Source organism: Phalaenopsis equestris, unplaced genomic scaffold (genome assembly GCF_001263595.1).
Source record: "Phalaenopsis equestris unplaced genomic scaffold, ASM126359v1 Scaffold000552, whole genome shotgun sequence".
Lineage (NCBI taxonomy): Eukaryota > Viridiplantae > Streptophyta > Magnoliopsida > Asparagales > Orchidaceae > Phalaenopsis > Phalaenopsis equestris.
Window position 1 is genome coordinate 181,309 of NW_018164992.1, and position 16,264 is coordinate 197,572.

General features: G+C 36.3%; 1 protein-coding gene and 1 pseudogene across 1 annotated transcript; both read right to left on the bottom strand.

Moving 5' to 3' along the window:
- Positions 1-6,116: 6,116 nt before the first annotated feature.
- LOC110029248 lies at positions 6,117-15,585 on the bottom strand. Its single transcript, XM_020731448.1, has 6 exons — positions 15,065-15,585; positions 14,506-14,997; positions 9,172-9,229; positions 9,006-9,089; positions 8,672-8,813; positions 6,117-6,912 (listed from the first exon to the last, which is right to left on the bottom strand). Exons 1-6 carry the CDS (start codon positions 15,093-15,095, stop codon positions 6,556-6,558), a joined length of 1,164 nt encoding a protein of 387 aa, XP_020587107.1. The 5' UTR covers positions 15,096-15,585; the 3' UTR covers positions 6,117-6,555.
- Positions 10,599-11,753, bottom strand: LOC110029141 (annotated as a pseudogene).
- Positions 15,586-16,264: the final 679 nt, after the last annotated feature.

Genomic DNA, 16,264 nt, shown 5'->3' on the forward strand with positions numbered 1-16,264 from the left:
TGGTATATGAGTACATATTGTGTATGTGGTTGTGATTTATTAAGGTAATTATTGCTAAGGACAATAAGGGACAACCACTTCTCGTATTGTTTGTTATGTGTATATATGTTGTTAGGGTCGCCCTACTTAATGTACTCAAAAAAAGAAATAAATATGATGTTGCATGAGAGATATAATATTATTTTGCTGGAACCCGTACAGAATAGATGTTTAAATAGATTATAGAAAAAATAGACTAGAAAGATAACGATGTAAATTGAATAGTATTCATTTATGTATATGTGGAATAGTTATAGATATGTTGTATATGTATCATTTGTTATATGGGAATATATTGTGATGTGTGGTTGTGATGTATTGAGGTAATTATTGCTAAAAGCACAAGGAGAGTGAGGGACCACTTCTCTTATTATTTGTTATGTGTGTTTATGTTGTTAGGGGCCCTACATAATACACCAAAAAAGAATTAAATAGGATATTGCATGAGCGAATGAGGCATTTGTTTATTTCTGGGAACTTGTTCAGAATAGAAGTTTGAATGCATTAAAGAAGGAATAGACCATAAAAGATAAAGATGTAGATTGAATAGTGTTCATTTATGTATATGTAGAATAGTTATTGATTTGTAGTATATATATCATTTGGTATATGGGAATATATTGTAATGTATGGTTATACTTTATTGAGGTAGTTATTGCTAAGGACAGAAGGACAGTAGGGGATGATTGCTTCTCGTATTGTTTGTTATGTGTATAAATGTTGTTTGCACACCCCCTTACCCCTCCCCCTCCGTTCAAACTTAGGATTCAAGAAGATAAATCTTAAGTTTATCCCTTAACTTGCAAAATATGGATGTAGATAGGCGTTGTAGTGAGTGTATCTATTATTTGATCTTGTGTGGTCAAATGACAGGGTAGAAGGGTTTTCAGCACAATGTGGTCCTGCATGAAATGGAAGATAGTATTGTAGGCTATAGTGATTGTGGAGGTGTTGTGGGAGCCAAGGGTAGTTTGAGATTTTGTATGAGACAATGAAGCAACACGATCTCTGTGGTTGTGGTTGGCTAGTTGCTAGCATGCGTGCGGTATTCAACTTATGTTGAGGGCCAAACATCAGTCTTTTGTGTCAAAACTCTCTAGAGAATGGGTATGTGCCTAATGAGAAAGCAGTAATCAATGATGGACCTCCAATCAATGTCGTTGATCGCCACACAAATTCATTGATGGCCAAGGAAGGTGGAGATAGGACCCACTTCTAGACTAAAATGATAATGAAATTTTTGGATGAATTGTTGGATGAAACTAGTATTATCTCCTTAAGGATAGATGTGTTGATAGGTAGAGGTGTATATGAGTAATAAGAGGTCGTTGAGCAGAGAATAAAGCTTGTTCTATGATATATCCAAAGAAAGTGGGGAATCACAGCCTTGGAGCATGCTTAAGTTCATAGATGATTTTCATTCGACATATGTAATTGAGGTGGTGTGTCTAGAAATTCTAGAGATTATGTCATGTAAAATATATTGTCTAGGCTTGTGCCATGAAGAACGACAATGGAAACATCGATCTGTTTTACTTGCCAGTCAAATTGGAGAGTCACCATGAGAAAATCATGAATTATAGGCATCGTGGAAACTAGACCGAATGTTTCCTCATAATTTGTCATTCGTGTGGATACCCCTAAGTGACCAAACAAGATTTGTGATGAGCTTTGGATCCATTGGGGTGAATTTAGTTTTGAATGTCCATTTGCACCCCAAGATGGATTGATTTGGTGGGGGTTTAACAAGATCTCAGATTCCTTATTGTTAAGTTCCGTAAACACATTGGACATAGCCTATCTCCGTCGAATGTCTTTAAAAGATTGAGTGAAGTTTGTTGGGTAGGTGATTAGATGATAAGTGAGATTTAAGTTGTTTCTACATTTAGGTTTCTGTCTAAGAATAGTCGGTCATAAGGTGAAATGTATGAGAGGGTGGTGCATGTTGTGTGGGTAATAGGAGAGAGAAGAGTTTTGTGAGGTTGGTAAGAGATTAGACGTGGAGGTATTTGTGTTAGGTTGGATTGGGGATGGCAATTGGTGAGATGGTTAAGTTGACGAATGTGCAAGTTGAAGGGTGGTATCAGAAGTTGGAACCAAAATTAAGGGAGGGATGGGTGATGTTTGTTTCTTGTGGTGATTTTTTGTAATGAGAAATATGGATATTGATTTTTGTGAAATACAGCATGTCTAAAAATGATTAATTTGTTTGCAGAAAGATCAAGGAAGTAGTATCCTTTAACCATTGCAGAATAATGGAGAAACACATGGTGGGTTGACGCAGTGCTAGTTTGTATAGCGAGGTTGGTTCTTGCTAGAGAAAACAAGAGTATCCAAATATACATAAATGAGTGTTGTTAGCTAGTTTTAGATTTTTGTAACAAGTAGGAAGTTTTAATTTCAATAGTTTTAAAGGGTGGTCGGTTGATGATGTAGACTATGGTGGATATAAGGCATAGAGCCCTAGGGATAATGGGAGATATGCATCACACTATAGTGTGCAAGTGGTATCTACGAGGTGGTGGTGCATGCGTCGCTAACACTATTTTGTTCAGGCTTATATCGGCAGGCAAAGTTATGTATTATACCATGAGAGTGAAGGTATATGTTGAATTAATTTGAGGTGTATTCTCATCCTTCATCAGATCATAGAGATTTGATGCTGCTAAGGAATTGATTGATAATTAATTTATGATTTGAAATGAACTTATGTAGTTTTTGATTTAGTAACCACTACAAAACCAACTGTATCTAGAATGGACATCAATGAAAATGACAAACTATTTATAGCCATTAGATGAGGGAATCAGGCCAAGGCCCCATAGATCTAAGTGTACTAAAGCAAACAATTGCTTGGACAAATTAGATGAAATAGGAAAAAAGTAATTTATGGCTTTTAGAAACCCTACATGCATTGAAGAAGAAGCATAAGGTGAAATATGAAGGGTTGGGTTTTGTTGAGATATGGTTGTGACTACTAAACTGTGTCAATATTCCAGTCTTTGGTGTCATAAGTTAATTGAAACTATAGTGAATTGTAATAATTAAATTTGTGGCTTTGGATAAAGACTACTCTGACTGAATTGTGGTATTTTTTTTGATGTTTGATCCTTGATTTTAAAACAATTAGAAATAAAGTGAATTGAGCAAGTTATCATTAGTTAAGTATTGGACAAAAAGAAGGTTGTGTGATAAGGAGGGTACATGAAGTAGTCTAAATAAAAGAAGCTTACAAGATGGGATAGGTATGCCACGACCACTTTGGGATAGGAAGTGAATTTCAATCACCAATGATAAGTTATTCAGGACCATGATATTTTGTTGGCTACTAAAGTTGAGAGTAATCATAAATGAGGGGGGAGGTTGCACTTGTATGAAAAAGCCAATATTTTGTTGTGGGGGAGGAGTTGGCAGTGAGTGCTAAGGTGTTGTTTGACGTTGTTGAAGTGTATGAGTTGATAAGTTATTCAGGACCATGATATTTTGTTGGCTACTAAAGTTGAGAGTAATCATAAATGAGAGGGGAGGTTGCACTTGTATGAAAAAGCCAATATTTTGTTGTGGGGGAGGAGTTGGCAGTGAGTGCTGAGGTGTTGTTTGACGTTGTTGAAGTGTATGAGTTGATATGATGCCAACAAACTAGTTCAGACTCACATTGTTTGCCACCGATTTGGAAAATATGTGAGGATTTGGAATTTTTGTCGTTGTTGTTATGCTTTGAATGGCGTTGAGATTGACAGTGTGTTTCACAGTCATAATTGATTTAGTTTTGCAACCAAAGTCGGATAATAAGGCAAAGAAGGCGGTTGTTTGAATTTTTTTTTTTTTTTTGTAGGTTTATTTCTTCATTATAAAGAAAAGAGTATAAATCATCAAGATAAATTGGCTCTAGTCTAGTCGTGGTAGCAGTTTTGAATGATTGGTAACTAGAGAAAAGGTCATTGAGAATGTAGAGAATAATATCTTTAGTATCCAACTTGTATCATGTTCCTACCAACTGATCTATAAGGGATTTGAGTGGGTAATGTATTAGGTTATTGTGTAATTCTTTATTGTGATGGTGTAGTTCACTTTTGAGTTATATCACCTTGGAGCTGTGGGTTTATTGAAATCTTTTGATGAGGGTATTTCAGATGGCAACATTTGATTCTATAGATAAAACATGAGGTGGTATGGTTGGAAAAATGGTGGAATAGAGGCAGTTGACAAATTTTGGTCTATGAGTTTCTGTAGGATGTGATCTTAGTTGGGGGAAGGTGAGGCAGTGGCTCTTCGGATAAATTGGATAGGATAGAACCTTGAAATTCATTGATTGTAAATAGCTTGGGAGCTCCATATATGGTAGTTGTATGTTGTGAGGGCTTGTGTTTGCCTAGATTTTGATGTGGGCATGAAAAATTTTAGGGAGGGAGAACGATGATTCACCTTGGCAAGATTGAGACAAGTTGTCTACTGAGTAAGAATAAGGAGAAGTATGTAAGATTGTAGAGCATAAAAGCAATTACTATTGTAGGATCTCTAATAAGATGGGAGGGGTAATTAATCCTATTGGCTTGTGCATATGTGAAATCTCAAGCCCTAGATCAAAATGTCCTCACACAATTAGCATGAAATCTCAAGGCAGTTTCTTATATACAATCCAATCTACCTCTTGAAAGTTTGACCCTCAAAGCTATCTCAACTCAACAAAAATAGTTTGCAGGGCCTTGAAATTTTTCAGAGTCCACGGAGACAATAAATAAAAATAAAATAAAAGCATTACCATCACAACTTATATAACTATCAAAAAAACTCATCATTCATGAAAAGCTCACATTTGGCTTGATAAAAAAAACATGTGTCTTAATCATTCATCAAACGAATCGATCATTATAAGATAGATATTTTGAACTCAATATTTTAACAAGGCAAGCATGAATAGACTCGTTCGATTTGGTTCAGCTTATGTGACTCCAAATAAATAAATAAGAAAAAAATAAATTATTCATCGTAAAATTTAAGTTAGATATTTCTAATTTAATCCTAAATTTTCAGATATAATAAATATTTATGATTTTTTATATTATTTAGTCTTGTTGAGAACTTCAACTTTGAGATCCTGAATTCAAGATTTTGCATCTTACACTATTTGTGTGTTTGCAATTAAATTTGCTTAAATTTTCTCCAAAAATATGAAAATGTTGTTATTCAAACACACATTAACTTTTTAAATTATTTTTTTATAAAAAAAAAAAATAGTCTGAAAGCAATATCAAGCAAACCTGAACCCTCTGAACATCAAATTTATACCTCAACACTTCATTTTAGATTCTAGTACTTCGAAGTCATTCGAATTCTAATAATTCAAAAAAGAAAAGAGTTAGAAATTCCATAGCGAACGAAGTCGATCCAAAATGAAGTAGTAAAATTACTAGTACTAAAAGGAATACTACTTTATTTTTCTTTCTTTTTAACTTGACTTAATTGAACTTCCTTTAAATTACTTCAATATGAATAGAATTTCATTATTGAAACATTGAAATTTTCAATGGAAATTCACATTGAACGGTCAATCATTAAAAATTTCATTGGTCAATGTTAAATATTCATACAAAGAGAAATGTGGGAGAGATGAAGAAGATGCAAGATCTCGCGCATTGGAACCCATGGTTGTGGACCCGAATCCGGGCCCATTCCTCGAAAGACGTTTTTATAGGATTCCTGTCTACAACAATTTTCACTTCGGGTTCCAGCGAACGAATATTCATCAAGTCCTCCTCTTTTTCTAATAATTTTTGAGAATCTACAATAATTAAAAAAAAAGAATTCAATGCAAAAAAAAACAAAAAAAGAAGCATGTTGACTCTATCAATAGAGTTAGAAAAGATCAAATCTTTGATGATTCCATCATACATGATGGAATTTCGAAAACTTCTGGATAAGTATCCTACATCTGAACTGAATCCTTTCTGGTTAAAGAATCTCTTTCTAGTTGTTCTGGAACAATTAAGAGATTCTCTGGAAGAAATACGAGATTCTGCTTCTGGTGGCACCTCAGGGCGTTAGACAGCCCAAAGGGCACATACGCCGTTCTGACCATATTGCACTATGTATCCATTTCATAACACAAGAAAAGCCTCTCTTTTTTGGTTAAAGTAAAACTTTCCCATAATTTAAAAATAAAACAACAAAACAAACTAAGACATTAATTCAAGTGTTCGGCTGACATTTACAGAATTTACAGTGCAAAATTCAGCAGATTCTTCTCACTTCAGCAAGTGCAGGAAACAATTTCTTAAAATGAATAATACTTTTGATTTGCTGTCAAACCAGAATGCTCTCAACTTAGCAGAAAACCACTTCAATCTCTCCAGTTTACACTTAATAACAAAATTGTGTTGGCCTGGTTTAAAATCTAAAAAAAAAATTTAACATTTCAGAGGATTCACCATCACTTCATGCATAACAGGACCACATTTTTTTTAATGTCGAGAAAGGGTTAGTATTCCAGAAACAACAACAGCTCTCGCATTCTACCTATTTGCTCTCTAAATTCATTGCTATGATGTCTAAAACAATATCTTCTTTCCGTTCTTCTCCGCAACTCGAGCTCTCACTGCAACCTCGAGGTTTTAGGTTGGCAGCTTCGCCGCATTCGTCGAACCTGAAGCAGCCGACGACGTGATCATTGGTCAACCCTGCCGTCTGCATGAACGAATATATGACTGTGGGCCCCACTCCACGAAAACCCCTCCTCACAAGGTCCTTGCTGATTGAATCTGCCTTGGGGGTCTTCACGGGGATCTGACGAGGGTAACGGAATCGGCTCACTATTGGTCTGTGGCTCACAAAGCTCCAACAGTACTCATTGAATGATCCAAACTCCTCTATAATCTTCACCAATCCAACAAAGCAATGGTGATGAGAGGTGAGATAAAAGAATAGGCTGATAAAGATATGGACCAGACATGATAAAGGAGCTGTTGAAAATGAGGATTCGCGCAAAATGTTATGATTATATGGCCTACTCAGCAGGTTCAGAGAGTGCATTTTAGGTGAAGTAATAAATTAGTAATTATTATTATGATTGGGGCATTTACATGCATACCACCCAATTCCTATGTATTTACATATCTAACACCTAAATTTTAGTTTTTACATTTATACCACCCAAAGGATTCATATCATGTCAAAAACACCACCATTTTAACTTTTAAAAAGTGAAATACACTGCTTCATGCTTAGATAAAGTGGTGTGTATGTTAAAAAATGAAGTTTAGATGTTAGATACGTAAATACATAAGAAATGAGTGGTATGTGTGTAATTCTTCCTAAAAATTGTGATGAAGAGCCATCTGTGCATGCTTTTTTATTTTGCTCATTCACATACTAAAACCTTAAAAGATATATAGACTTTCCTTAGCTAATGCTTCAAGAATATTTTATATAAATATATAATTTTTTTTAAAAAAAGGGGGGGTCATTTACATACAACCCCTCTATTCCTATGCATAACTTTATATTTTACATTTATACCATTCAAATTGCTCATATCACATCAAAAATACCGCCATTGTAACTTTTAATAAGTGGAATACACCTTCTCGTGCATAGGAAAAGTGGCATGTATATAAAAATTGTAAGTGTTAGATATATAAATACATAGGAATTGAGTGGTATGTATGTAAATCTTCCATTATTATTACCTGGAGTTCATTAAATTTAGATTCCTTTTTCACATGGCAGACAATGATTGCTAAGCTGCAGTCATCAACTAGGAGGTTTGGGCCAACTGATGGCTGGCAAAACATTGACGTATATAGAATGAATGGATATGGGTTGAAGAACTAAAACATTCAAGCTTCAAAATTGTTTTTCCAACGTCAAAAGTGTCAAAATGATTCCCTGACTCTTTGTAGGTAGGGCTGTTAATGATCCAATTTCGAGCTGATCTTAGGTCAACTCAAAATCAACTCGAAAAAAATTCAATTCAAAATTTTGACTTGGAGCTCAGCACTTTTATTTCGATCCGAACCAATATTCGAATCAATCTTCGAGCGATTACTGATCTTCGAGCTAAATTCAATAAGATGTGGTGAAAAAAAGGATTCATGTAGCCAACTCCCGCTTAGTGGGATAAAGCTTAGTTTTTGTGGTTGTTGTTGTTATTGTAACGATCTCCGAGCTAAATTCACTAAATTCACAACTCTAACATCATGGGGTTGTTAACGAAATGGTTTCGAGTCAAGTTGGGGTCTGTTCGAAAAAATTTTGATCCAAATCTTTGGCTCGTAGCTCGGCTTGTTTATTTTGATCTGATCTCGATACGAGTCAAAATTTGAATCAATTTCCGAGCAATTAATGATGCTCGACAGCCTCACTTGTAGGGGATCATTTTAGTCTCAAATTCTATAAAGTTTCAATTTAGTCCCCTCACTCCTTTTACTTTTAGCTGAAACAATCTCCATAGAGGACTATTTCAGCCCAACTTAAAAAGAATTTAGAGACTAATTTGTCACTTCTATAGACTTTTAGACTAAAATGACCTCGTGTAATCAGTGAGTGTTATTTTTACAGAATTACTCTCTATGAGAAAAAAATGCTGCTGCAAAAGGCTTAGAAAGAGAAAAATGATGAAGATATGTGAACGAACCTTGACGATTAGTTGTCCGTTTTCGACAACAGCTCGAAGTTTTGCCTCTGAAAGAAGGGAGCTCGCGATGCTTCCTGGGGAGATTAGCTTCTTCTTATTCATTTTTGAAATCAGCACAGGATCAAAGTTCATGAAGACTTCCCTGTATCAGTTGGTTCAGAAGAAGTTATTCCAACATATAGATTCAGCATAACTTATCTATGGGGCATTTACATACATATCACTTATGTGTGGATAAGATGGCATATATGTAAAACTTGAAGTTTAGGTGTTAGATATGTAAATATATAGGAATTTAGTGGTATGCATGTAAATATATAGGATTGAATGATACCTGAATATTTGCCTTCTGTTAAGGATTTCTGGCCAAGTAAGTTCGGCTAAAGCACCTGACAGTACAAGCAATTCAAATAGTTTCCTGTAGAATTTTTATATCATCAGGGATTGAAATTCTTGAGTTTCTCTGAACAGACAGAATTCAAGTTATTGAGGAAATATACTTATCATCATGGACAGGAACACCCCACTCTTCATCATGAAAGATCACATAAGATGAATCTGCCAAAACAGATTAAATCAACATCATATTCAAGTTTTTATACATGATTGCATCAATTCTGCATATTCTGAAATAGGAAAATTTACATTTACCACTCAATTCCTATGTATTTACATATCTAACACCAAAGCTTCAATTTTTACAAGCATGCCACCTTATCTATGTATGAAAAGCTGTATTTCACATTTTAAAAGTTAAAATAATGCTATTTTTTTATGTGATATGAAGGATTGGGAGGTATACATGTAAAAAGTACAATTTAGGTGTTAGAAATATAAATACATAAGAATTAAGTTGAATGTATGTAAATGACCCTTCAAATAACAAGATTCTCAACATGCAAGTACCTACCTACCACTTGAAAACAGAGTTTTTCAAAATGAAGCACAAGCATATCAATAGAGTGGGAAAGATGATGAAAAGATCCAAGGGGTCATCTTCTAATATCTCCCAAACTTCCGCCTTCATGAATTGTATTAAAAAATATAGAATTTTTATTGCTAGCCTGTTACGTTAGTCCTTGGGGAAATTTAATCTTTTATTAATCTAAGGGCAATTTAGTCTTTTATCAACTATTATGGTGAACTATAAATAGGGTCAATATGTTTACTGTTAGGTGATACATGAGATTGTAACTTGAGTCTTAGGATTAATTTATTTAGGGTTGGGAGAGATTTACTACCTCTCAAATTGTAAGACTTGGGAGAAATCGCATAACTCTCGAATTGTAGGTATCTATCATTTATGTGTTTTGTTGTTGTGTTATTGAAGAAGGAAATATGTTTTGCCCTAATTTCTGTTACAAATGAAACCAACGATGGGATCACATTAAAAAAAAGTTTTGGAGTCATATATGCACCAATAGAAGCCAAGAAAATAGATGATTTGAAGAAGAAATTGGAGAAAGAAGTGAATCAAATCAAATTCGGGATAGCAAAAAAGGTTCTCAACCAAAGACTAAAAAATTTCATCCATTGACAACCAATTCTGTCAAATTTTTGAGAAAAATAGGATGAATCTCGAATAGGCTCGATTGCCTTTTACATTTGCTTTCATTCCATTAAATAACAATCTTACAATCAATTTTAGGTACAAAATAAAGTGCATAATCTATTTTAGGTAACTTAATAATACATACTCCTAATCTAAATATTCAGCTAAAAGAGAAATAAATCTAAATAAAGATGGAAATAAAGATGTTTTTAATTATAAAAAACTCCTAATTTAATTGTCTGATTTCCGTCCTTCCGGATTGACATCCTGATTTCCGTCCTTCCGGATTGACATCCCCCTCAAATTGATGGTGACTGATCAGGAAGCATCAATTTGCTAACAAGAAACTGATAACACTATCGGGACAAAAAATTCTCAAGTCGTGAGTGTCGAAACCTGAAAATGCTGAAGCCCAAAGTGTCGAAGCCTAAAAATGCCGAAGCCTAAAAATGCTGAAGCCTGAGAATGCCGAAGCCCGAGAGGGCCGAAGCCCGAGAGGGCCAAGCCCGAGATTGCCGAAGCCCAAAAAGTGGAAGCCCGAGAGGCCGAAGCCCGAGAGGCCGAAGCCCGAGATTGCCGAAGCCCAAAAAGTGTAGAAACCCGAGAAGCCGAGCCTAAGAGTGTCGAAGCCCAAGAGTGTTGAAGCCTAAGATCAATGGTTTGCTGAAGCCGAAGCCGAGGCCATCGATTTAAGGAGTGTCGAAGCCAAAACTTAAGCGGACGACGCGAAGCGTAAGAGGCAGTCGAAGATGCCACAGAAGCAGCGATGTCTAGTGAAGAAAATCCAAATCAAACGAATAATAATACAAACATAACAGTTTTTTTTTTAACTCAAGAATCCTTGTATTCCACAACAAATGGATTTTGCACTTCAGAATAAGTTATATCTCCTTCAAAACATAATTCTTTTTTTTCCGCCTTGTTCTTCATGAGAAGAGCAGCAAACATTTCATAAAGAGTCCTAAAGGTGTGAAGAAGTATTTGAGAATAATGTATAATCCAAGAGGAACAATAGTGACATAATCATAGAATCAACCAGCAGACTGTGTGACCAAATGTCATAATCCCATTCCTTCTTCTGAAACTTGTGTGTCAGGTTCGTGACGAAAGTCCCTATTGAAGCTACTGCAAATGTTAAAGTTGGGCATATCCAAAACGGCCCATACAAATCTGGGTTGTTGCCCGTCATCTCTGTAAAGCTCACCTTAAATGGGAAAAGTGACTCTTTAATCCTAACCAACCCATCTGAAGTATCAACATCGAAGTAGGGCTTGTAAGCAAACACCATGAACTTTCGCATCAACTCTGTCTGCGTATCGTCGGAAATCCCATCATTTGGTTTCGAGAACGTGTCATCTACATCGCTCGGTGGCTTGAAAATGCCTGTAATCCTGCCCTTCGCTTCGGACGGCATAAAGTATTTAGGTTAGACTATGTGAACTTAGAGACGTGGTCCGGGCCGGAAACCGCCGGTACATATCCGGAGACTTTCTAGTTATCAATGGTTGTGTCATCACTGCCGGACATCATCTTCACTGTGTCGCGGGTGGTTCGAGCCTCTCTGTTTCTTCCTCTCCCTTTACTTTTCCGGTGCGCAAAAGATGAAAACGAAGCAAACGAGCCTGCCATAGAGGAAGTCGACGGGAGGATCGCCTGCGTGCGACGGTACAAAGTATGAAGCAGACGACAGCGAGATCCTCTGCGACTCTATGTGCGATGGAGGAAGCAGAGCTAGACAAAGAGCAGACGACAGCGTTTTTTTTTTTCTTCTAAAGGAAAAGTTTTTCCCTTCCCGTCCCGCAAGAATGCCGGCAGGAAGGGAGCCTTGACAATTCTCCAACGACTATCAGTTAGGACAAAAGCTTGGCTCTGATACCATGTCAAAGTTTTGAGAAAAATATGATGAATCTTGAATAAGCTCGATTGTCTTTTCCTTTTGTTTTCATTCAATTAAATAGCAATCTTAGAATCTATTTTAGGTACAAAATAAAGTGCATAATCTATTTTAGGTAACTTTACATATTCCTAATCTAAATATTCAGCTAAAAGAGAAATAAATCAGAATAAAGATATTGGAAATCAGGATGCTTATAATTATAAAAAACACCTAATTTAGTTGCATGAAATTCATCCTTCCTGATTGACAAATTCAAGAGTTTGGACGAGATGACGAGGAGACTTATCAAGATTCAATCTAAGACCCTGTTAGTAGTTCAATTTGCAAACCCTAACTAAATATTGACAAAAGAATCATTGGCTAAATTGAAAGGGAAAGAAATCAGATGAGAGGAACACGAGGAGGAAATCATGCACAATCAAGAACCCCTCCCAGGGTTTCGATGTGGGGTGAATCAGATATTTCCAATGGAGGTGGTTGAGCCGAAACATAGGGAAGAAGTTATGCAAGGAGTATGGAGGAGCATGAAGAATGAAGGAGAGAAGTGGAACGGGATATAGCTATGATCGAAGAGGTAAAAGGGGGAAAACACTAGAGGGAGAGGAAGTTGGGGTGGAGATGCTAGGGTTAGAAAGTTAAAGATTTTGATTTTCGAGGGAGAAGATGTGAATGGGTGGGTGTACCGCGTGAAGTGATGTTTCACAATGAATGAGTGAAATGAGGAGAAAAACTTAACGACGGTAGGATTATGTTTGAAGGGGAAAGCCATAACATGATTTTAGTGGAGGGATCCGATCATTGAAGGAATTTAAGAATTGCTTGTTGAAATGTTTTCAAGCAATTCGGGAAAGAGATCTGCATTAAGGAATTCTTTGCATTGACACGAGAAGCGACTATTATGAAGTATAAGAAGAGATTCGAGCTATTGTCGGGACGTCTTAGGAGGGTTTTTGAAGTAGTATTTGAGAGAAATTTGATGAAATGACTAAAGCCCAATATATGGTAGTACTTCATACGCTAAGACCGCAAGGCTTGGGAGAAACTATGGAACTAGCACAGTTGGTTGAAAATAGAAACGTAATGGAACGAGCAAATAGAAGAAGCCATATGGAGCGTCATACTAAACTGCTCCAACCACAACGATAACAAAAGCTTATACAGTAGAAGTCCATTAGGAGGCTCTGGAAGACAAGAATAATGGGTCAGAACAGGAGGCAACACTCAAGTATTTTACAGAGACAAAGATTCAGGAGAAGCGAGCAAAAGGGTTATGTTCTCGGTGTGATGAGTTTGCCCCGGGACACCGTTGTAATGATCAGACCTTACAAGTTCTCACAGTATGTGATGAAAAGAAAGGAGATGCAAAAACAAAGAAGGTTGTAGTTGAGGAGGGGAAGGAACACCTTCACTTTTTTTCAGCTTGAGGACAAGGTGTCTTTTTGAGAGGGAGCATTGTTACGTTGGTACTTAATGACAATTTAGTCTTTTATCAGTTACTATTGTGCTCTATAAATAGGGTTAATATATTTAGGGTTAGGTGGTGCATGAGATTGTCTTGAGTCTTAAGGTAAGGGTTTGGGAGAGATTATCTACCCCTTTAATTATAGAATTTGGGAGATATGGCCTACCTCTCAAATTGTAGGTGTTTATCCATTATGTGTTGTGTTGTTTTTGTTATTGAAGAAATAAATTTGTTTTGCCAGAATTTATATGTGAAAATCTGATGTCTGACCACAGCATAACGTTATACCAACTTGATTCCTACAATAATAACTGCCTACACTGTCCTTCAATTTTGACAATTATTCCCTTCCAGTTCATGCATTTTAACAAAATGTATTTGCGGTGTAGATGCATATTGCATGCAAGTCCTTGACAATTCATAATTTTCAACTAAAAGACAGAACTCAAACTGTATTATAAAGTACATGAAAATTCACCACCAGTTATAGGACCCATGAGTACCATCATTATTCACAATAATAAACAAAAAAAAAGCATTTTTACTTCAAAGAATGAAAGAAAAAATCATGGATGAACATGTAGCAACTTATTCAGAATTCAAAAAAAGAACTTTTAAACCTGTAGTGCAGAGTTAAACAAAAACACTAAACTATAAGATTCCAAGCAAACAATGTCTTAGATCTAATTGGCTGCCAAGCCCAAACACCGTCTTTTTGTTTGCCTTAAAAAGATAGTAAATTAATGGAAGTCAAGGCATGGCCTTGTTTAACTTGAAGCAATGTGACAATTCTACTTTGTAGTAAATCCTTCAGCTTGCAAACTTTATTAGAAGTTAATTAGTGCTAAAGAAAATGAACAGGAATGATGCATTCATTCATCATTTCAACACACAATGCAGAAATGAATGATGGGAGAACAAACCAGTGTTAGGTGTTACCCAAGCACACCTCTTCTTCATCTGCATGATCTCCGTAGCTTCTATCACAGCACCATCACCCACAATCTTCTCAGGTTTCGGAACACCCTGTCTTCCCTTAGAGGTAAAACTCCTCCGGCCAAATAATCCCGTCGACGCACGACTGCAGAAGGAATCAGTAGATGCGTCCGAAGAGCAAGAAGCATCCATCGATAAATTAGCTTGCAACAGCAGTTTCTGCCTCCTCAGAACCGCGACAGGACTCGTTGGCAGCGATGATGGCTGAGTCTCCCTTTCCATTGCTAAGTCTTTCTTCTCCTCCTTTAACTCCGACTGAGTTTTCTCCGTCCCCCTCGGCAGGTTCGAAGCCTGCTTCCGGTACATTGTCGTTAACCTCGTTTTATTTCCAGCTGGCCCTAGAATCGGCCGGGAGTCTGATTCCGTCACATTCATAGAACGGAGCTTTGGAGCCCCAGACATGGAGGTAAAAGAAACACCTACTACAATCCCCCAGATCTCAAACTCAAAAACTTACAGAAACGCACTGGATAATAAACCCATTACCTCCATTCCTCCTCCTGATCAACTCCTCCATAGAAAGCACAGATTAACACAATAAAGTCCCCAAAGATGTCAACTTTAGGGTTCGTGACAAACAATTTCGACAGAAAGGCTATAGATTCAGTACAGAAGTACCGAAACCCAGAAGCAACACAATTCCCAAGATCTTCATCGCGGAATGTTCGGTGAACCGTGAGGCATTAGGAAAACAAACACAAGTAAACACCATGATCAGTTGATCTCTTCCCTGCAAGACAGAAAGAGCTAAATGCTAGAAGAGAAGAAGACTATCGGATCGAAAACTGGGGCTTGACGCTCTCTATATAGAGTGCTAGTGAGCTGGAATCGAGCGAAATGGTTGGAAGGAGCGGAGAGAGAAACGAGGAGAAAATGTGGGAGAGGGAACCGAAATTGTTGCTGGAAATGGGGGCATGGAATGTACTGTAAGCTTCACTGAAGAAAAAGTTCACTGTGACCGGGAGATGCCGGTGGAAAATGATGACCTGCGGCCTGTACCCAGTGGCCATCGGCCTCTCAATGCCCGTTACCTGCCAGACTTCCCTCTTACATGATCGAACTGATTATAATTATCTAATAATTTTATTTTACAATTAAATATTATTTAAAACATTAAAAAAAATTAGGCCTGATCTGGAAAACGGTAATATTTTACTATTTGGCCCATGTAAACAGTAACTAAGATTAATGATAGTGAGGTGTCAGAGTTATTATATAGGTCTGTATATCCTAGGTCTTAGGAGTCATCTAAGCCTATATGAATTCAATTATTGTTAAAAATTAATAATAATGCATTTCTTCAATAATTTAATTTTTTTAGGGCATTTACTTACATACCACCCAATTGTTGTGTATTTACAATCCAACATCTAAATTTTATTTTTTTTCATTTATATCACCCAAATTTTGTAAAAAATTATTATGTGCACGTGCATTCAGTGCACAACAGTGTTATATGCATGTACTCAGCCTATTTTATTCCAAGTAATTGAAAATTTTCATATTTTAAAAGCATGATCATCATTTCATGCAAATTTTTTATGTATGTTGAATTAAATGAATATTTATAACATAGCATATCTATTAATGCAACAAATTTACAAGTTAATTAGAACATGGAGAACCACATAAAAAATGGTGCCACTGGTATCAATTTTTTGCATCACTTCATCCTATAGCTACCAA

What these genes read in the sequence shown, in the direction of transcription:
- LOC110029248 (XM_020731448.1), bottom strand. Translation starts at nt 15,095, where the DNA reads ATGGAGGAGTTGATCAGGAGGAGGAATGGAG. An exon ending in GTTCCTGTCCATGATGATAA is followed by an intron (nt 9,090 to 9,171) that starts GTATATTTCCTC and finishes AAAATTCTACAG; the next exon opens with GAAACTATTTGAATTGCTTG. An exon ending in ACGGACAACTAATCGTCAAG is followed by an intron (nt 6,913 to 8,671) that starts GTTCGTTCACAT and finishes GGATTGGTGAAG; the next exon opens with ATTATAGAGGAGTTTGGATC.